Source organism: Canis lupus, chromosome 3 (genome assembly GCF_048164855.1).
Source record: "Canis lupus baileyi chromosome 3, mCanLup2.hap1, whole genome shotgun sequence".
In the NCBI taxonomy this organism is placed as follows: Eukaryota; Metazoa; Chordata; class Mammalia; order Carnivora; family Canidae; genus Canis; species Canis lupus.
The window spans coordinates 21,069,799-21,090,588 of record NC_132840.1 but is presented as its reverse complement, the minus strand read 5'-3'; the positions used below and the strand labels follow the sequence as shown (position 1 = coordinate 21,090,588).

At 51.2% G+C, this 20,790-nt stretch overlaps 1 protein-coding gene across 1 annotated transcript in view; it reads left to right on the top strand.

Moving 5' to 3' along the window:
• Positions 1–226: 226 nt before the first annotated feature.
• The window catches only part of COTL1 (coactosin like F-actin binding protein 1), a 37,599-nt gene continuing 17,035 nt past the window's right edge, over positions 227–20,790 (top strand). The window contains exons 1-2 of the mRNA XM_072819480.1: positions 227–396; positions 620–702. Coding sequence (XP_072675581.1) covers positions 320–396; positions 620–702 — 160 coding nt within the window. The 5' untranslated portion in view covers positions 227–319. The remainder of the gene's footprint in view (positions 397–619; positions 703–20,790) is intronic.

The following is a 20,790-nucleotide window of genomic DNA, read 5'->3' as shown; positions in this document are numbered from 1 at the left end:
TCGGCGAGCCGGGACGCCCCGCCCCCGCGGCCCGGCGGCCAATGGGCAGAGGGGGGCGTGGCGGGGCCGCCTGGGTCCGGGCGCGCGGTCGGTGCGCCCTCGGAGCAGCCGCCGCGCCCGCCGCCGCCGCCGCCGCCGCCGCCGCCGCCGCCGCCGCCGCCGCCGCCGCCGCCGCCGCAGCCGCCGCAGCCGCCCGCGCCCCGCGCCCCGCGCCCCGCGCCGCCGCCCTCCGCGTCCCCGCCGCGCTCCGATCCCTGCGGCCGGCCCGGGGCGCGCTCGGTCGCTCGGGGCAGGGTGTCCCCGCTGCGGGCCTGCGGCGATGGCCACCAAGATCGACAAGGAGGCTTGCCGGGAGGCGTACAACCTGGTGCGCGACGACGGCTCGGCCGTCATCTGGTGAGGAGCTGCCCCGGTCGCCGAGCCCCGCGCCCAGCCGCCCGGTGCCCCGAGGCCCGGGTGCGCCCAGCCGTCGGGGGCGGGACGGCCCTAACCCAGGACAGCGCGGCGAGCCCGCCCTGCACCCGGCCCGAGCATCTTCGGGGCTGTCCTGCCGGGGGCTCGCGCCGTGCAGCTGCCCTCCCTGATCTCTGTGTGTGTGTGTTCTCCTCCCAATCCAAAGGGTGACTTTTAAGTATGACGGCTCCACCATCGTCCCCGGGGACCAGGGAGCGGACTATCAGGACTTCATCCAGCAGTGCACAGGTAGGGAAACGCGCCTTCTGCGGGGAATTCCTCATCTTTTGGGAAATCGTCTACGCAAGGGGCGGGGGTGGTGAGGAGCTGCAGAGGCCAAACTGGGAGGAGCCTGGACACCCCCGGTGCCTCTGGCGCTGGAGGGACCAGACTTGAGGGTTTGAAAGCCTCACAAAGTGTGGCCCTCCCTGGACATCCAGAGCCACCAGAGGTGACCACTTGACTCCGGTGCCCCACGCTGCGCTCTCCAGAAGAGACAGCTCCTCTGCCCCCCCCCACGCCCCGCGGGTCACTGGGTTTTTTTTTTTTTTTCCCCAAGGGTCAACTCAGTGTAGTTCCAACTTTGTGTTCAGCGTCCCCCACCACCCCCTTTCATCTGCCAGTGAGCCGAAATAAAAACAATGCTGGTGCTTATTGCAGGAGAAAGAAACTGTCAGCTACATCCTCCCTTCTCCCAAGATCATTGTCAGTGTGCTGGTTATATGTGTGTTGTTGGTTTTTTTTTGTTTTTTTGTTTTTTTGATTTGTAGAACATACAGCCAGGTGTGATAGACAACACTCCCTCTGATGCCACTTACATGAAACTGTAGAAAAGGCAAAGCTGATCTGCGGTGTGAAAAGTCAGAATGGTGATCCCATTTCGGAGTAGATAGCCACTGGCTGGGAGGGGCCCACAGAAGGCGGAGGGGTGCTGGAAACGTCTGGTGTTTCCATCTGGGAGGTGGGTACATGTGTCCATATGTAAGAAATCATCAAGCAAGATATTTAGGATTTGTAAACTAACTGCACTTCCCCGGGGTGTGTGAAGCCATCGAAAGAAAAGAACACATGGCGTATGTAACCACAGACCCCTTATTAGAGGCAAAAGGCTCAGCCTCCGTGGTAATAGGACCCTTCAGAGCCAAGATTGGAGAATGAACTCTCTCCAGGTCCCTAGTTTTAAAACAGATGTGCAGACAAAGGCAGCAGAGCCTTGAGGATAGGGCAGGGACCCTGCCTGAGTCAGCAAGGTGGGTTTGAATCACCGAGTGGCCCCTTCCTAGCTGTGTAGTTTGGGGCAATTTACCTAACTTCCCAGGGCCTTGGTTTCCTTACCTGTAATCTTGGAAGGCTGTTGGAGGACGACGGGTGACTCAGTGCGTGGAGAACGCTCAGGACAGTACCAATGCGAAACTACATGGTCGGTCATTTGTGAAATAACTAAAAAAGGTACGAAATTGTGCCATGGCTTATGTGACTGCTCCTTTCCCTATCTGTTTCCTTAACCAAGTGATTTTTGTGCATTTAGACCAATTGAAAGAATATTTATGAAGTGTCTGCTATGGGCTGGGTGGTACAAAGGTTTGGTTTTGTTTTTTAATGTTCTCCCAATTAAAATGTGTCCCTGACAGCTGCCTCTCAATAGGCAGTCACTCATTGCTTTTGTAAAGGGTAGGCTTAAAATATCAGATGTGTAAAGTACGATAACAACTCACACGTAGGTGTGGAGAGTCGATGGCTCTGGATTTGAACTCAGGCCCCTGACTCAGGAGCCCTGCATCTCAGCCATCCCTACCCTTCCTCCGCTTGTGGCGAATGCTTCGGCAAGTAGAGTAAATGCAGACTCTTGGCTTTTCCCCTAGATGGTGCACATCTAGGAGTTTCAGCAGTATTTTTTGCCTTGTCGGATCTGAGGCTTTGTCTCACAGGCCAGCTTCCCTCCTCGCTGAACTCAAGGACAGAAAACTAGCAGTTTCTTTCCTCCTCCTGACCATCCATCACACACCCCCTCCCCCTACCAGACTGGGTTTTGCTTCTAAAGCTATTGTTCTCACCACCAAGTAGAAGAAGGTGACCCAGGGATGAAAGAGCATCCTGTCAATAGAATAGATTCTGAACAGATGCTCTTGGCCATTGGGCGAAGCTGGAAGGGCTTGGTGCGGTCAGAGAAGACTTCCTTCCTCCCTTGGGCTTTGCAGGGGGTGGGGAGGGGGGTGTTCCTCTGACCCTCCCCCCAACAGGCAGGGATGGGAGTGCCTGGCAGGGGAACTAAAAATGCTTTCCCTGCTGTGTGTTGATCTTATGAATGGGCTGTGGGATCTGAAGGCTCCGTCTGTTTTGGCTGGAAATCTGCCTGCCTTCCCCGGCCATCTGTTGGACAAATGTATAGACGAGTTATGGCTGCTGGGTCTGTTCTTGTTCCTCTCGGAAAAACTCCTTGTTCCTTCCCCCAGCCATGTCCTCATAACCCAGTGACAAAGGACTCAGCACGCGACTAGTAGCTTGATATACATAAGTCTCTGAGCTTGGCGTGCCTTGTCTCCATCACTGAGATCGTTCCCCTTCCACAGATGAGTGCACCGAGGCCCAGAGAAGTTAAGTGAGGTGCCTGCAATCACACAGCTAGGACGCAGCAGAGCTGGGGCTTGGATCCAGGCGGCTCAAAGGCCCGTATCCTCAGCCTCCTCTCTCTCAGAAAGTGGGCTTAGATTATTAATTTTTTAAGTTTTATTTATTTAAGTAATCTTGACACCCCATGTGGGGCTCAAACTCACGATCCTGAGATCAAGAGTTGCTCGCTCTTCCGACCCAGCCAGCCAGGCGCCCCGGAAGTGGTTTACGTTCTCATGCCCAAGCCATGAGGCTTCTGCAGTGGTGCAGCAGGTTCTGGTCAGGCCACAGGAAGTTGTCTGCAGGTTACAGAAGACATGCTCGCCCACTTAGGGAGGGCTCATTCCCAGGCAGGTGTCCTGACCAGCCTGTGGGGCCCATGCCACGAGGACAGGCTCCCACTGTGGCCCAGCCCTCCTGTTTCCAAACCTCTAATAAGGTGTGCGGGGGACTGGAAGCCAGAACCAGCACCTGGTCCCTCCCTCCCTTGGCACTGGGGGCGGGAAGTTCCTTCTGGGCTTTCTCTCTTCCCTGACAGCCCCTCTTCTGGCCTTCTTTCTGACACACCCTGGTTTCCCACGCCTGTGTGCTGCCTAAGCTTCTCCTGCTCGTCTCTCCTCGCTCCCGGGCCTGGCCTCTCCTTGTCCACTGCAGCTGCTTTCTGGAAGGTCACTCATCTTCCTGTTTCTCCTGGCAGGATTTGGAGCTCTCTGTGCTCTGTGCTGGCTCTTCTGGCGCTGGATGCACCTGGCCCCCTCCTTCTGCACTCCCTGCTCCATCACCACCTCCACACTTGGCTTCTTGCCCCACATCTCAGTCCGTGGGAGATGGTCAGAGAACTTGCAGGTGCAGAGGGAGAAACAACCTCATGCAGATTAGCTTGAGCAAAATGGCAGTATGTAGCTTCCATGGTTAGAAAGCCCGGGGGAAGTACTAGCTGCAGGTGAGGCTGCCCAAAGCTCTGCCTTTTTCCTTATTGCTCTTCTTGGGGACATGGGCATGTTCTCCCCAAGTGATAATGCAGATGGCCACCAGCCGGCCCAGCTTCCCCCTCCCTGGTGGGGAGAGGGAGACCCTTTGCCAATGACTTCAGCAGAAGTTTCCAGACTGACACTTTTTGCTTGCCCTGGCGGGGTTCATGTGCCCGTCCTGGACCAGGCAGTGGGACTCCGGCTGGTTAGGCCTGAATCAGTGCCCACCCCTGGGAGTGTGGGAGGGACGGCCTCACCCAAACCAGGAGACAAAGTTGGGGACAGTGGCTTCTTAAGGGAAGAGCAGCAGTGCGCATGTCAGGAGGCAGGCATGCTACTTCCAGAAGAGGCACAAACCTGTAACACAGGTCCGTTGCCCTTTGGTTCCTGCCCCTTCCTGCAGCAATCTCTTAGCCCTTGGTGTTTCTTGTCTTATATCCACTCTAGTTCCGTCACTGGAGTCACTCTGCCTAAAGCCATCTCTAACTGAGTCACTCCACTGCTCCTTAAACTTCTCTGGCTCCCCTCTGCCCATGGAATTTGTCACAGGCTGTCCGCTTGGCATTCCAGGCAGTTTGTCCCCACCTGCACACTTCCTGGCCATACCTTTCTCTGTGCACCTGCAGGCTGATACCTTTGGGCCTTTGGTTTTGGAAGTTCCCTTCAGGTAGAGTTCCTCCTCCCCATCTCTGCCCCCAACCAGCCCGGTGTAATGTCTTCTTTATTTCAACAGCCCAGAGTTAGAAAAGCTCTTGAGTCACATCCCAACTATGTCTCTTGGGTGCTTTGTGACCTTGGGCAAGAACATCTCTTTATGCCTCAGTTTTCTAATCTGTAAAATGGGGATCCTGGCAGTGCCTACCTCTGACAGTGACTGGGAGTGTTAGCTGAAATAGCACATTTAAAATGAGAGCATAGGTCCCTGATGCACAGGGCTGTGGTTACTGTTACTTTTCGTTATTTTTGCTCTTTTTTTTTTTTAAGATTTTTAAAAAAATTTATTCATGAGAGACACAGAGAGAGGCAGAGACACAGGCAGTGGGAGAAGCAGGCTCCATGCAGGGAGCCAGACGTGGGACTCGATCCCGGGTCTCCAGGATCACGCCCTGAGCTGAAGGTGGTGCTAAACTGCTGAGCCAACCAGGCATCCCTATTTTTGCTCTTGTAACTCTTAGGATGATATTGTACTTTCTGTTCTAAGCTCTCCCTGCACACCCTGGCCCAGTGCTCAGTAGGCAGACAGCTCCTGATTAGCCCCAGGAGGCGCCCAACCCCAGGTTGGCAAGCAGTAGGTGTTCAGCCCCATGTGGGTGTGCGTTAGACCTTTGGCCTGGACCTGCATGCAGTAGGTGCTCAGTACATAAACACATACTGAACAAGAGGTGGTCAACACAGTGGTTAAAGGTTTAGGCTGTGTTGGATGGCCTGGGTTCCAAGTCTAGTCAGTCGTGTGACCTGGAGCAGGTGAATGAGCACCTGCTCATCCTTCGCTATAACATGGTCATTTGGAGGGTTAAGGAAGCAATTCCACGGTGCCGAGGATACAGTAAGTGCTCCTGAAGTGTTAGTTACAGTGGTTGTCATCTCACTGGTGGAATTTAATTGATGTGGAAGTAGAGTGTGTGGGCTGAGCACCAGAAAGGTGGTAGGGTAAAGAAATGATGGGGAGGAAACAGGTATGGAGCTGTGCCAGGGGACCACTGGTGCCTTCAGGAGTCAGGAGGAGCCGTTTGCCAGGCCGACTGGACCCCTGATCGCTCGGATTGCAGCAGAAAGAGCTTACAAGTCATGTATATGTGACTGGCAGTGGCTCGCACTGTCTCTGAAATCACGTTTGTTTTTGCACTTTACAAATAATACGTGTTCCTAGTAGAATATTGAAAAAGCAAGACTAAATGAAAAGAGAATAGAAACTGGATATAGTTCAAATAAAGTTTTTCCTCTAAGAAATTGGTTCACTAATTCATTTGCTCAGTTTTTCATTCATCCACCCTTCCTCCCTCGCTTCCTCCTTCTTTCCTTCCCTCCTCTCCTCCCTCTTGTCATATATATATAAGTGCTCCTCTGCAAGGTACCGTTCTAGGCACTGAGGATAAATAGAGAAACAGAGAAAGCCCCTGTCCTCAGGGAGCTGATGTTTTATTGTCATTGCCCTGCCTCTCAAATGGCTACATAGTGTTCTCTCATACAAATGTAACATTGTTTAGCCAATTTTTTGTTGATGGACCCCAAAGCTCTCTGTTGCAAGCAGTTCTGTTTTGGAAAGAATCCAAGCACCTGGGAATGAATCCAGTTTTCTGTTGGTGTATATTTTAGAGCCGATCGGAGCATCCGTGGTAGAGCCAGGGTGTCTTGCCTTGACTCAGAGCCTTGATGCACTGTGTGACCTTGGGCAAGTCTCCCAGATTTTGTTTCCTCCTCTGTAAGATGGGGGTAATGATTGCACGTAATGCACAGCATTGTTGTGAGGATAAGTTGACATGATACGTATAAAGCTTGTAGGGCAGCTCCTGGTATAAAGTCATTGATCAAAACTATGGTTATGGGATCCCTGGGTGGCGCAGCGGTTTGGCGCCTGCCTTGGGCCCAGGGCGCGATCCTGGAGACCCAGGATCGAATCCCACGTCAGGCTCCCGGTGCATGGAGCCTGCTTCTCCCTCTGCCTGTGTCTCTGCCTCTCTCTCTCTCTCTGTGTGACTATCATAAATAAATAAAAACAAAAAACTATGGTTATTGTTAACATATCACCTTCTTTTTTTTAAAGATTTTATTTATTTATTTATTTATTTATTTATTTATTTATTTATATTTATTTATTTATTTATGATAGACATAGAGAGAAAGAGAGGCAGAGATACAGGAGGAGGGAGAAGCAGGCTCCATGCCGGGAGCCTGACACGGGACTCGATCCTGGGACTCCAGGATCGCGCCCTGGGCCAAAGGCAGGCGCCAAACCGCTGCGCCACCCAGGGATCCCTTATTTATTTATTCATGAGAATACACACACATACACACACACAGAGAGAGAGAAAGAGCGCGCGCGCGCGCGAGAGAGAGAGAGAGAGAGAGAGAGAGAGAGAGAGAGAGGCAGAGACACAGGCAGAAGCAGGCTCCATGCAGGGAGCCCAAGGTGGGACTCCATCCTGGGTCTCCAGGATCACGCTCTGGGCTGAAGGTGGCGCTAAACCGCTGAGCCACCCGGGCTGCCCAACATATCACCTTCTTGAGAGGGTGTTGATGTTGTACTTCAGTGGATATGTTGAAATAGACTTGGTGTGTGAAGTGGTTACCAAAAATGTGCGTTCATGGAGGACAGTGTCAGCACGAAGCTTGGTTGGCATGGATGCCCTGTGATGTTGACTAGATGGTGCTCTGGGTACAGATGGTATTCCCATGATGCTTTCTTGAGCCTGGAGTCTTCAGCTCAAAACATCGCTCACAGAGAAAAGTGAGCTTTGATATTTTTGTCTGTTTAGCATCCTATCTTTGGCGTGGGGGTGGGGGGCCTTTCTTATTTTGTTATAATTCTGCTCAGCCAATGTAGTTCCAGTGAAACTGACTTGACTCCACACTGCCCTAGAAGGCATACAACCGAGACCTGGCCAGTCAGATGAGCCATGCCCTCTGTTGACTGATTGGTTCTGGGTTGGGCCCTTGTGACTCAAGTCAAGCCAATCAGCTCTAGCCTGGATACTTTGGACAGAGTTGCTGGGAGACCCTTCTTTGGGATTAAGACCTGTAAGTGTAAGGAAGGGCTGCAGCTTACAGGATGCATGTACCATGTGGAGAGACAATCTGTGTGAGAACTCAGGAACAGAGCTAGAGATGGGGAGTGGGGCCCGGAGGGTGTGGCTTAAACTTGGGTCTACCCATTCCTGGAGCTGTGTCCTGAGGCCATTTGCTTTCAGAACCAGTTAAAATTTCCTTTAAAAAAATTTAAAAAAATTAATTTAAATTCAATTTGCCAGCATAGAGTAAAATTTCTTTTTCTCAAGCCAGTTTGAGTAGGTTCTTTATCATTTTCATCTAAAGGAGCTGCAGCCTGTAGCTCCCCAGGGGAGATGAGATGGGTGGAAGAATTTAAGGGAGGAGAATCCAGGTTGAGCAAGGAATTCAAAAGCTCTCATAGGAGAATTGGATGGGGAATCTGGAGATGTGTCTTAGGGGACCTGAGTGTTGTCTTTGGTGTTTGAGGGGCTGCTTTGTAAAAAGCATGCATGCCTTCTGTGTTCCTACACCCACCCCGACCCCATGTGGTAGAATAAGAGCAAATGGTAGAAATTTCAGGAATTGGTTTTGGGTTCACTTGAGAAAGAACTGTCCTCAAGTTAGAATTAGGAGGTATGTCAGGAGAAGTCAAGTTAGAATGGGAGGTATGTCAGGAGAAGCTGCCCGGCCACTTGACATAGATGTTGAAGAAAGGGGCCATCTTTGACCTTCCACTCTCCTCCTCTCTCACAGCTCCCTTCTCTGGTCTGTTCTACTCTCAGGGGAGAGAAAAAGAATCCAGTGTTTACTATTAAAGAATATATGATTTGGGGCGCCTGGGTGGCCCAGTCAGTTAAGCATTTGACTCTCTATTTCGGCTCAGGTCATGATCTCAGGACCCTGAGATTAAGTCTTGCATTGGGCTCCACTCTCAGCAGGGAGTCTGCTTGAGGATTCTCTCTCCCTCGCCTGCTGTCCCTCGCTATCCCCCATTCATGCACTCTCTCTCAAATAAATAAATCTTAAAAAAAAAAAAAAAAAAAGGAAAGGAAAGATGATTTACTCTGACCCTTGCTCAAGAATAGTAAGGCAGACTTTATTTAGGGGGACTGTGTGAGGGTCCACTACAGTGGAGGTGTGCCATAGGGGAGAGGGATCTGAATACCTAGGAGAAGAAGTATGAATTTATAGACCAGGAGCCAGGGAGCAAGATGGCGGTCAGTGGATGAAGAGTCACCGAGAGGAAATGTCCAGACTGAGGGGAGATTCTAGCTGAACTGACCTAACAGAATTCTTGTTGCAGGTGGGCTGGTGATCACACATCACCTGGGGGGCGATGGAAGATAAGGAACCTGATTCGATATAAAGGTTGATCAGATAGGGAGGATGGGGTATCTGGTTGAACCAATTTAGTGGGATTCTTGTTGAAACTGGATAATGCCCAGATGAATGCAGAAGTCCAAAAGTTGAGACCTTGTTGGAAAAGATCTCAGAAGACCACATGAAAATTTGGTCAAGGACAGACTCTTGGCTTGCCAAAAGAAGAGGGATGAGGATGCAAATAGAGAAATCCATGTGTCCATGGCCTCTGCATGTGTAGCTGTACAACACACATACAATTGGCGGTCGATTTATCATGTTGTTTTGTCCTTGGATTTTTTTTACCCTAGTGGTCTACACAAATATAGATTTTGGAAATTTGAGAGAGAAGGTCAGGAGAGATACTGTCTAAGGAGTCTAAGGAAATATGAGGTCAAAGGAAGCTTGAAATCTGTGACAGTGTTTTGAACGTTGTCAAGTGCTAAGCAGTTTGTCAGTCCATGCTTTCAACATACCTTGATTGAGCACCTTCTCCATCCCAGGGACAATGCTGAGTTACGATTTTTAAGTAGCACCCTAACGCTATGGAGCCATTACCTTCATAGTTTTCTGCAACATTCAGTGTCCCATTGCCTTCTTACCCCACACATCTGTTGCTGGGAGGTCTCAAGCTGCATTGCATTGCTTTGCTTCTTTGTGTCATAAGATGCATGGGCTTTGTGAGAGCTCATTTGGATTGCCTCCTGGGTGATATTGGTACTTGCTTCTGAGTTTGTGGTCTTTCCCTTCCATGGGGAAGGCTGCTACTTGTCCATCTTCCTGGTAAGAGTGTGTCCCTGGTTCAGAAAGAGTGTTCACTTACGTGAATTAAAGTGAATTTTTGCTTCTTGAATATCCTTGGGAGTTAATGCAAACTCTTTGAAAGTATTGCATGTGGATTGAATCCAGTGTTCCCTCCCCTAGCCCCAACTCCTATCATTCCTTCACCTTGTTACATTCTGGTGCCCCCCCCCCCAACACACACACCTAAAACATGGAACCCTACGTGTGGGTCTTCGGTAATTTTGTTTACCAAAATTAGTGGCCATTTCTTTGCCTTTTTTCCACTTTACATCCCTCCAGCATTTGTCGATAAGCACAAGTCATTGAAAACACACTTTTCCTTCCCTCTGCTTCCCCTGCAAACTCACATACTTCTCCTTTTACGCCCCTCAACTCTCTCATTCTCACTTCCTGCTGCCACTTCTCCTTTCTGTTCCTGCTGCATAAGTGTGGGTGTTTCCCATGGCTCTGCCCTTGATCGTGGATTTTCCTTCTCCAGGAAATTTGTTGAGCACCTGCTATGTGCCGAGTATTCAATGAGCTTGTGGCCCAGGCCAGAGGCAGCTTTCTAAATCTCACATCAGTTGGTATCAACTCTTCTCCCTTTTGAACATTTGGTGGGTCTTGCCCATAAGGTCCAAATGCCTAGAGATGACACAGAGTGCCCCATGAGCCCTCTGCCTCATGTCCCCGATACACAGGGTTCTGACCTCATGGATGCTCAGATGCCCATGTAGGTACTTTGCATGTATTATTACATCTAGTGTTTTTTTTTTTTTTATCCATGAGGATAAAATGTGTAAGGAGTTTAAGTAGTAGTTATTCTATTTTACTGATGAGGAATCTGACTATTTCCTTGGAGAGTCAAAGTGGCTTGCTCGAGATGGTATAGTAAGTGGATAAACTGGACTTTGAACCCAGATCTGTGTCCAAGGTGCCCAGCTTCCCCCCTGTACTCTGCTGCCCTGCCCTCCTCTTTCCTTATGGCTTGGGGACCATCTTCCCTGTCTCTGCACTGTCCTCATCCACTTTGCCTTCCTGGAGGACTTCTATACATCCATCAAGGCCCAGTATAAATGTCCCCTCCATTCAGATGCCCTCCTTGCCTTTGTGATGCTCACCACATCATACTGTGGTCCTGTGTATCTGTTTCTTCAGCTCCAGGGCAAGGCCCTGGAGAGAGGAACTCTGGCTCTGGTGGTGGCATCCTTGGTGGTGAACCCCCACCCATCATGGTTAACCAGCCCCAATCTCTTTTCCCCCAGGGTGTGTCGCTCCCTTATGTGGGCCCAAGTTATGGGCTCCAGTGCTTAGCAACTCCTCAAGTCATGCCTGTTGTCTGACTCTCCTGCTGGAGTCTGAGCTCCTCTGATAGAACCCTTGTCTGTTCGATTTTGTGTGGTACCCTCAGCACCTGGCACAGCACCTGGCATCCTCCCCCAGATGCTTGTCCAGTAGATGAATGAATGACAGTCCCTGAGACATTTGGGAGCTGAGCTTTCCCCTGGAAGGCATGCTGTCCCCCTGACGACAGAGCAGCCTGGTGGCCTGAATGGACGTCTGCAGGTGCCAAGGCCCCCTGGCCCCTGCCTCTGCCAGGATGTCCTGCCCCAGGGCCGCTGTAGGACTGCATTCCTCACCCACCTAATTTTGTGTTTGGCTTTTCAGATTCAGATCAGTGGCCTCAGTAAGGGCAGGTCCCCAGAGGCCTGTGTCTGAGCCGATGGCAGGGCTATTCCCTCAGCACTTCATATTTCATTTCATCTGTGCATTTTGAAATCAACTTGCAAACCAAATCATTCTGATGATGATCCAAATCAACCTGATTTGGTTCTGGACTTAGTTCATGGTCAGCGATAACATTTTTCCTTTGCCTTCTGTAACAATTTCCCCCAAACTTAGTGGCTTGAGATAATGTAATTTTATCATCTTACAGCTCTGGAGGTCACAAGTCCAAAAATCTGTTTCCCAGGCTAAAATCAAGGTGTCGGCAGGGGCGTGTTCCTCCTGGGGGCTCGAGGGGAGAAATCTGTGTCCTGGCCTTCCCCAGCTGTTAGAGGCACCTGTGTCCCTTGGCTCATGGCCGCTCCTCCACCTTCAAAGCCATTTAGAGTGTGTTGAGGTCTTCTCATGATGCCCTTTCTCTGGTTCTGATTCTCCTGCCTCTGTCTTCCCCACGTGGAGATGGTCGTGATTATAGTAGGCCCACGTGGATCACCCGGGGTGATCTCCCCACATCCAGATCCTCAACAATCATATCTGCAAAGACCTGTGTGCTGTATCAGGTGACACCATCACAGGTTCTAGAGATTAGGATGGGGACATCTGTGGGGGCCACTATTCTGCCAACCACGGTGACCTGATGATTTCATTTAATCTACACTGTGGCCCAGTTTGGTAGGCCTTGTAATCCCCACTTCATAGATGGAAAAACTGAGGCTCAGAGATGTGAAGACACTGGCCCAAGGCTGCACAGAGGCCCAGCTCTGCCGCTCCTCTTCTGCCTGTGTTCCTGGCCACCACTCCTGACACTTGCTTCCCTACACTTGCAACTGAAATTCTTTAAAAACAAGGAGGGAAGGGGCGCCTGGACGGCACAGTCAGTTGAGCGTCCGACTCTTGATTTTGGCTCTCAGGTCATGATCTCGGGGTGTCCTGGGATCGAGCCCTGCATGGTCAGGCTCCAGGTTCAACAGGGAGTCTGCTTGAGGATTTTCCTTCTGCCCCTCCACCCTAAAATAAATAAATCTTTTTTAAAAATAAATGAAACAAAGAGGGAAAACCACGGGCAATCTCTTTTCTCCCCACCCCCAGTTTTATCGAGAAATAACTGGTGTACATCACTATCAGTGGAAGGCGGACAGCATGATGGTTTGATTCATGGATACTGTGAAGTGATCCCCACGGTGGGTTTTCTGTATAACCCATCATCTGATGTACATACAATAAGGAGAAAGAAAAGACATTTCTTGTTGTGATGAGAACTCTTAGGATCTATGCTCATGATAGCTTTCCACAAGCTCTTTTCTTGAATGCTAAGGGACAGACCTGAGGCCCGTGTCTCTGGCTGGTGGCACATTTGTGTGAAGACGCAGCTCAGAGGTAATTTATCTGCCTTCCTGGAAGTGGCAAATCTGGGGTGGCCTCTGATGAGCAAGCCCATAATTCAAATGTCTCTATCCTTCCCAGGGTGCAATTCTGACTTTACTACTTTTGTCTGAAAGGATGTGTCTGGGAGGTCATCTGATCTGACCTGGAAATAGTTTTCATTCCTTTTTTGGCTATAGTTCTACTCCGACTATAGACTGGAATGTATTGTTCACAGTTTGCAAGTAAAGGAAGGTGCCACCTCAGGCAGGCCAGCAGGGTCCCCTCTGGGTCATGCTGGGCTTCTGGGGAGGGATGAGAAGAGCCAGGCTCTGAGCAACCCCTGTGTGAGCCCCCTTGTCCAACAGAGGAGGGTCTGTGTTCACTCCCATGAGTCACGCAGCCCTGAATGGGAAGCCACTTGCTCTGTGGTCGATTTTGCAGAACCTACTGCCATGTGTCTCAGTCTGAGGAAGTAGCTCACTCTCTTCTTTGGTGACTTGCCAGTACCTATCCAACAAATGTAAATCGAAGACCTACTAAGTGACAGCCTCTCTGGGTGCTGGTGATCTAAGCCACAGAGCTTGCATTGTTTTGGGGGTGCAGGGACAGACAATAGACAAGCTGGAAAATTAGATAACTCAGGGACAAGTGCCATAAAGAAAATAAAATAAAACAATGGCCTGGACATAGACTGCAGGGGGGCCACCATCACCCAGGGTGGCCATAGGAGGCCTAAAGAAGAAGTGACACTGTGATAAGACCTGTCCAAGAAGGAGGTGGACACTCGGGTACCTGGGTGAAGAGTGGGCTCAGCAAAAGGCAAGGCCCTCCAATCATACATCTGGTAACAGCCTCATGTCCAGAATATATAAAGAGCTCTTATAACTCAATAATAACAAGACAATTAAAAAAAATGGGAAAGTGAATTTGAACAGACTTTCTCCCAAGATGTACAGATGGCTAATAAACAAATGAAAAGATGTTCAGTGGGGTGCCTGGGTGGCTCAGTCGGTTAAGCATCTGCCTTTGGCTTGGGTCATGATCCCGGGGTTGTGGGATCAAGTCTTGCCTCAGGCTCCCTGCCCAGTGGGGATTCTGCTTCTCTCTCTCCCTCTTTTCCTCCCCCTGCTTGTACTCTCTTTCACACACACACTCTGTCTCTCTCAAATACATAAATAAAATCTTTAAAAAAAAGATACTCAACATCATTATTAGGGAGATGCAAATCAAACAGTTAAGAGATATCACTTCACACACACGAGGAGGCTATGTTGAGGATGTAGAGAATTGGAATCCTCATGCATTGCTGGTGGGGAAGGAAAATGTTGGCACCACTGTGGAGGACAGTTTGGCAGTTCCTAAAAAATTTAAGCCTAGCAAGTTCACTCTGTAGTGTTTACCCAAGAGAAATGAAAACATGTGTCTGCACGAAAACCTGTATATGAACGTTCACAGCAGCATTATTCACAATAGACAAAAAAGTGGAAACCACCCAAATGACCATCACCTGATGGAGGACAGGCTTCACGGGTCTGGACCATCACTGGATGGAGGACAGACTAAATGTGTCTCTCCATATGCTGGGATATTATTCAGCCACAAAAGGAATGCAGTACTGATCCATGCTATGGCCTGGATGATCCATGAAGACATAGGCCAAGTGAAAGAAGCTGGACACCAAAGGTACATATTGTATGACTCCATGTATTCATAGTTCCAGAACAAGTCTGTGGAGATAGAAAGCAGAGTGGTTGCCAGGGTGGGGACAGGGGAGGAAGAGTGACCACTAGTAGGTATCAGGTCTCCTTTTGGGGATGATGAAACGTTTTGGAATTAGACCTTGTGATGATATTAAAAACCAATTTATTGTACACCTAACAAGGTGCGTACCTTTTTATGGTCTGTAGACGATGTCTCAGTTTTTACAATGCATAGAGGAAAGCGGGTGGGTGGGGCAACAGAAATCCGTCAGAAATGGGTACTTGGGAAACGTGGGGGTTCTGTCTTGAATATTCGTACGGGTTAATAAATAAGTGAATGAATAAAAGCAAAACGAGTCAGCTGCAACTGCACTGGAAGACTTGAAGACTGCAGCGTACAGCCGGGGGGATGAAAACCACGTGTGAGGGGATCCCTGGGTGGCTCAGCGGTTTGGCGCCTGCCTTCGGCCCAGGTCGTGATCCTGGAGACCCGGGATCGAGTCCCACGTCTGGCTCCCTGCATGGAGCCTGCTTCTCCCTTTGCCTGTGTCTCTGCCTCTCTCTCTCTCTGTGTTGACTATCATAAAAAAAAAAAAATTAAACACTTACTTTACACACAGTAATAGTAAGCCGGTTATATGCTCCTCTAGCCTGTGGCAAGTCAGAAGTAGAGAGAAGGGCTGGTAAAGGAAGGCATTCAGACTTGCCCCCCAGGAACTATTGGAGTTCTGTCAGAGTCTCTCCCCTAAGTTGTTAACATGAGCCCCTTTGTCCTTATCCTGTTAGCTGGGCGAACTCTAAGTCATCCTTCAAGACCCAGATCAAACATCACCTCCTCTGTGAAGCCTCCTTGATCACCACTCCCAGGAGGAATGAATTTCCTTCTCTCTTTGATGTTCCCATTTGCCCTGCGATAACTTGTTGCTCTGGCGCTAACTACAGTGTAATAGCTCAAGTGTAATTGTACTTGGTTTTTAAAAAAATTTTTTTAAAGATTTATTTATTTATTCATGAGAGACACAGACTGAGAGAGAGGCAGAGACACAGACAGAGAGAGAAGCAGGCTCCATGCAGGGAGCCCAAAGTGGGACTCGATCCAGGATCCCACGATCACCACCTGAGCCGAAGGCAGGCGCTCAACCGCTGAGCCACTGAGGTGTCCCTACTCTTCATTTTTGTTTGCCAGGCTAGATTGTGTACCTTTTGAGGGTAGGGATTGTGTCTTATCCAGCAGAGCCCCCAAGGCACAGACTGTTACTAAGTGTTTGTCAAATGACGGTCTGATGGCAGTGGAAGACGCCACAACACGAACACAGGGCCGCACGTGACAGGGGAGTTTTGTGCTTGGAAAATCAGATGCCTCAGTGTCCCCAGGGTGTCCCACTATGGGTGCCTGAGTCCTGGACTCTACCTGGGGGACTGGCTGTGGCCTCTGTTCTCTAAGCAGAAGGTAGAGGCGGGTGTAACACGCTGACTTCCATTTAAGGAAGTAAAAGTCACCATCAAAAAAAAAAAAAAAAAAAAAAGAGTTCTGGTGCTTTGTCACTGGGGGAGAGCCTTCAGCTACCCGGATAATTTGGGTATCCAGATCAGTCCAGTCCCTGAGGGTCCTCCTGAACTAATCATCTTGCGTTTCCTCTGGCTATCCTGTACTCCATTTTCTCGTGTTCTCTGTCAAAGTAGGAAGCTGGGTCATTCGCATTTAATGAAAGTGCAGCGAGTAAGGAATCGCTGGCGAAGTCCACCGCGTGGAGGGACCGGGCCACACACATCCACCTGCACGCGTACTGTGGCCTCAGATGCGGGAGGAACTGGCTCCTGGCAGCCGCAGGTCTCCGTCCCTTCCCCGGGCGCCCAACGAGCCCCCTCTGTCCTCGGAGTCCCAGGGAGAACCCTTCCACTTCCCAGGCCCCGGTCTGCAGCTGCCTGGCTCCCCCCACCGTGAACGGCCCACTGGAAGGGAGGGCTGCTGTGGCTCCAGTCCACTGTCCAGTTGTCCCCTCGCCCTGGGGCAGCAGGATGTCAGAATTCTTTCTCATTTCCTGTCATATCCGCTCCAGGGAGCTCACTTGGTGGAAGCTGACAGCTCAGCTTTTTGGTGTGTGGGTTGTTTTCTTCCTTACTGAACCTTGTTTGCATAACTTCTTAGGGAGTCTATATAAGGTAAGGTCAGCTTTAGAGCAAGCTGCAATCATGTCGTGCTCTGGGGCAATTTCCTCCCTGATTCTCCTTCTCCTTTCTTTTTTCTTGCTCTGAAGTTCACTACTAGGGGGAAATTATGAAATGATATGCCCTCTCTGGCTCTGTGTTGGCCAGCAGACATGTAGTGGTGCCTACTATGGGCCTGGTGCTGTGGGATATAACAACGACCAGATGGATGTGAAAGTAGCTAAATAGACCAATAGGACATGCAGCAGAATGGGTACTTGGGTGGTTAACTAGGTGCTGGGACCCTCATTTTTGCTTCTTTATACTTCTGATTATTCTTCACATTGTGTTTTGGTGTGAAATGAGAAAAAAAAATTGTTTGAAGCATTTATAAAGAATTGAGTCTTCTCTGGATTTTGTACTTTTCCGGCCAGGGCTGGCTTCAAGGAGAGTTGGATGGGAAGACTAGGGTCCCTTTTGGGAGAAGATGGGGCCCTTGGTCAGTGTGGACCTTGCGTCGAGGTCACTCTGGTGAGAATGTTGGGTAGGGTGGTCAGAATCTGCCCCTCGGTGTTTACCTGAGCCAAGGGGGATTTCAAGTTGGTGGGGAGGGCCGGGAGAGTCCTTGGGAACTTGGTGGAGATTCTGTGCCATTCGCAGTTTTTGGGAAAATACGGAGTGACTCATTCTGGTGGCCATGGGGATCCCAGTGAAGTCTGACTTCTTTCCTTCCTCTGTGCCCATGCCGTGTGGTCCTCTCCTCTCTTCATGTTTCCCCCACACCTGCCTTGTCCTAAGTGCTTAGCATCAACTCCTGGTCCTCCTGCCATTCCCTGTCTTGCTTCTGAATCCCTCCTGCCAGGCCAGCCCTAGACAGAGCTCAGGAGGAGGTGGTGAGGGGTCAATGGGAGAGAAAGGAGGGAAATGCAGGGTGGAGTACAGGGTGAGAGGAGAGCCCAAGGCAGGGAGGGTTTTATGAAAGGAACAGTGCAAAGTGACCACAGTGACTTTCTGGGTGCTTCCTTTGTACTGGGCCACGCCCACAGACTTGGCAATGGCAGCTCATGTTGTGTATTAACTTGCTTAGTAAATGAAGGCAAAGACCTTGAAGAGAGAAATAGGACATGGAACTGGGTAGACCTTGCCTGGTGTTTAGTCCTGAGCTGGCCGGGCTGTACGGCTGTGGGGGCTATTGCACACCACAAGACCTCACAGACTGCCTAGAGGCTCAAGGTCTTTTGAGAGTGGGGTGTATTCATGCCGTGTGAGGGCCATCTTTTCATGACTAAGACTCTTGCTGGGTGGGAAGGGGCAGGTGTTTACAGCCCCAACTTGGGGATGAGGCCTGATGTGTGTGGTTGGCCTGGACTCTGAGCTCATGCACTGTCCAGAAGGCAATGGGGAATGGCACTGACAGTCCTCACGGATGGGGCTCTGGCCTTGCTTTGTCTCAGGTTGACGTCTCCTCTGAGATGGGACCTATGTGATCTCATCCTGCATTTGGGAATCCTTTTCAGTGATGCATCGTGTCTGATGGCTGATCTGGAGGTGACAGAAAGGACCCCTGCTACCCAGGGCCATGGCTCAGTGGCTCTGTCCTCTTCCTTGGGCCTTGGGATTTGAGCAGAGGGAGAGTCTTGGGGGGACAGTCCTGATGGTCTATGGTGCTGAGATTCTCAGGGGTCATGTCTGGATGCCTCTGAGTCTGTAAATTCTGATATTTGAGAAGCCAGGCCATACAGGAAACTCCTTTTCATGATCACTTCCTCAAAATAAAAGAAGCATGGGTGGGAAGGAAGGGGGTGGGCTGAACTTGCGGCACTTCAGCTTTTCTGCCTTGGAGACCTTCATCTTACCCCTCTCCTGCTGAGGCGGGTGCGAGTTCTCCTCTCCTTCACCCTCCGCCTCCCTGGTGGTTCTCAAGCTTTAGAGGCACCCGAATCCCCCAGGGGTGAGGCTTCCCAGAGCTTGTGAATCAGCAGGTCTGGGGTGGATCCCAAGCAGCCACATTCCCGTGGTTTCCTGGGGGACGCTGACGCTGCTGGTCCCAGGCTCTGCTCTGGGAACGGCTCTCAACTCACCCAGTGCTCCAGCGGGCAGGGAAAGTGTTGTCTGCTGCCTTACCCCTTTAGCTCTCTGAGCCTCGGTTCCTTTGGCTGTGAAATGGGCCCGGGAGCAGCACCAACCTCATAGAGAGCTTGGGATGAAGAAATGTGCCAATACGTGTACGCACATAGAGCGGTGCCCAGCATATCATAGGTGCTCAGTAAACGGCTTCAGTTATCCTTAGCACCCTTGCTTGTCTAATCTGCATGCCCCAGTGCTTAGCACTGCGCTTGGCACACAGTAGGTCCTCGAGCAATGCTCTGGAAGCAGTGGCGGGAAGACTGTGTGTCTGGGAACGGCCCTGCTGTGAAATGCCGAGGAGTAAATGTAAGTGTGGTCAGTGCAGAAAGCCAGCCAAGAGGGAGACGCAGGGAGGCCAGGGAGGCTGTGGTTGGGTATGCCAGGTGGGTGGCACTGGGGTCCCCAGGGCAGTTTTACCGGAGAGGTGGAGACAGAAAGAGCAGTCTTCCCAGGAGCCAAGCCCCACCACATGCCCGTTTTCTGTCATCCTCACGGCCACTTCAGGGCTGTGTAGATGGGGCACTGGGGTGTAGAGCCATGAGTGCACCTGGTCCAGGCCACAGAGCTGGCATGAGGCTGGAAGGCTTCTAGTGGATTCCAGACCTTAGACTCTTAACTTGGATGCTGTGGAGCAGAAGGTTGAAGGTGTACGGCTGAGGGAGCAGCCGGTGTGGCCACCTGTGCAGAGGCCTCTATAGGAGACAGAGCGCTCAGGGGTCTGTCTGCTGTGGGGTGTCTGGGCCCGGCTTCCCCCACCGGGTTTCCCCAGAGCCTCACCCTCAGTTCCCGAGCCTCAGGCTGCAAACATGTGCCATTGGCCCTTGGGACCAAGTGGCACCATGGGGATGATGGCAATGTCAAGTACCCACGTCCTCCTGGCCAGTTTCCATTGTAGTGCACGCATACACACCCCCCCCATGTGTGCAAGTGCACACACAGGCACACGTGCACACACAAGCACGCACACACGTGCAAGTGCACACATGCGTGCACACACACGTTATACATGTACAGTGAGGCTCTGCTCTGCCTTTCTGTGGGCACACCCACATTTTCCTGTGCGTGAAGCGAGTGCCCACAGAAGAGGAGGGATGTGGTGCCGCGGCCGCACAGGTGTGTTTTGTCAGCCCCCGTTTGTCCAGAAGAGGGAAGGTGGCCCAACTCATGACTTCGAGCTCCAGCTCCGCCCTGCACCAACCGGTGTGAGGCCACCATGGGCTAAGAGCCCCCTCCGCGGCGAGTGGCGGGGAGAAGCTCCAGGTCCGCGTGGGCAGCTACGAAATGTCGCTCCCGCAGCCCGGCTTTCCCCGGCAGACTCAGCTGACTTCTTGGTGGCCTGCCAAATCGGGAGCCACAAACATTTGTAAGCATAACGTGACTCTTGGATTTTCAAAAACGTCAGCAATCTAGTTGGCCAAACCGTTGCCCAGATAAGCACCCAGCTGCCACCCAGGAAAACAGTCCCTCCTGCCATGATAATGTAAATGACATTGGCCTGCGGCTCTGGAAGGTCCCTAAGGGCCAGGTTCCCCATGTCCTGGGTGTGTGTGTGTGTGTGTGTGTGAGACTCACTTATTGTGTGTCAAGGTCCTTAGGCCGGGTCTTGGGCTGGTACTCGGGACACACGGTGTGCACCCTTCCCGCGTGGAGGCTCAGGCCAGTGATGGGGTGCTCAGGAGCCAGCTGCCATCCCATCCCGGGGACCCAAGCATCCAGCCACCGAGGCGGGGAGGGGGGAATGGAGTGGTTCCCATGGAAACAGGCTGCTGTGCTTTTGCTTGTGTCGCCTTGGTGCGAACAAGTCGGGAGGTACCCGATGTGCGGCCCTGCCTCCCCCTCAC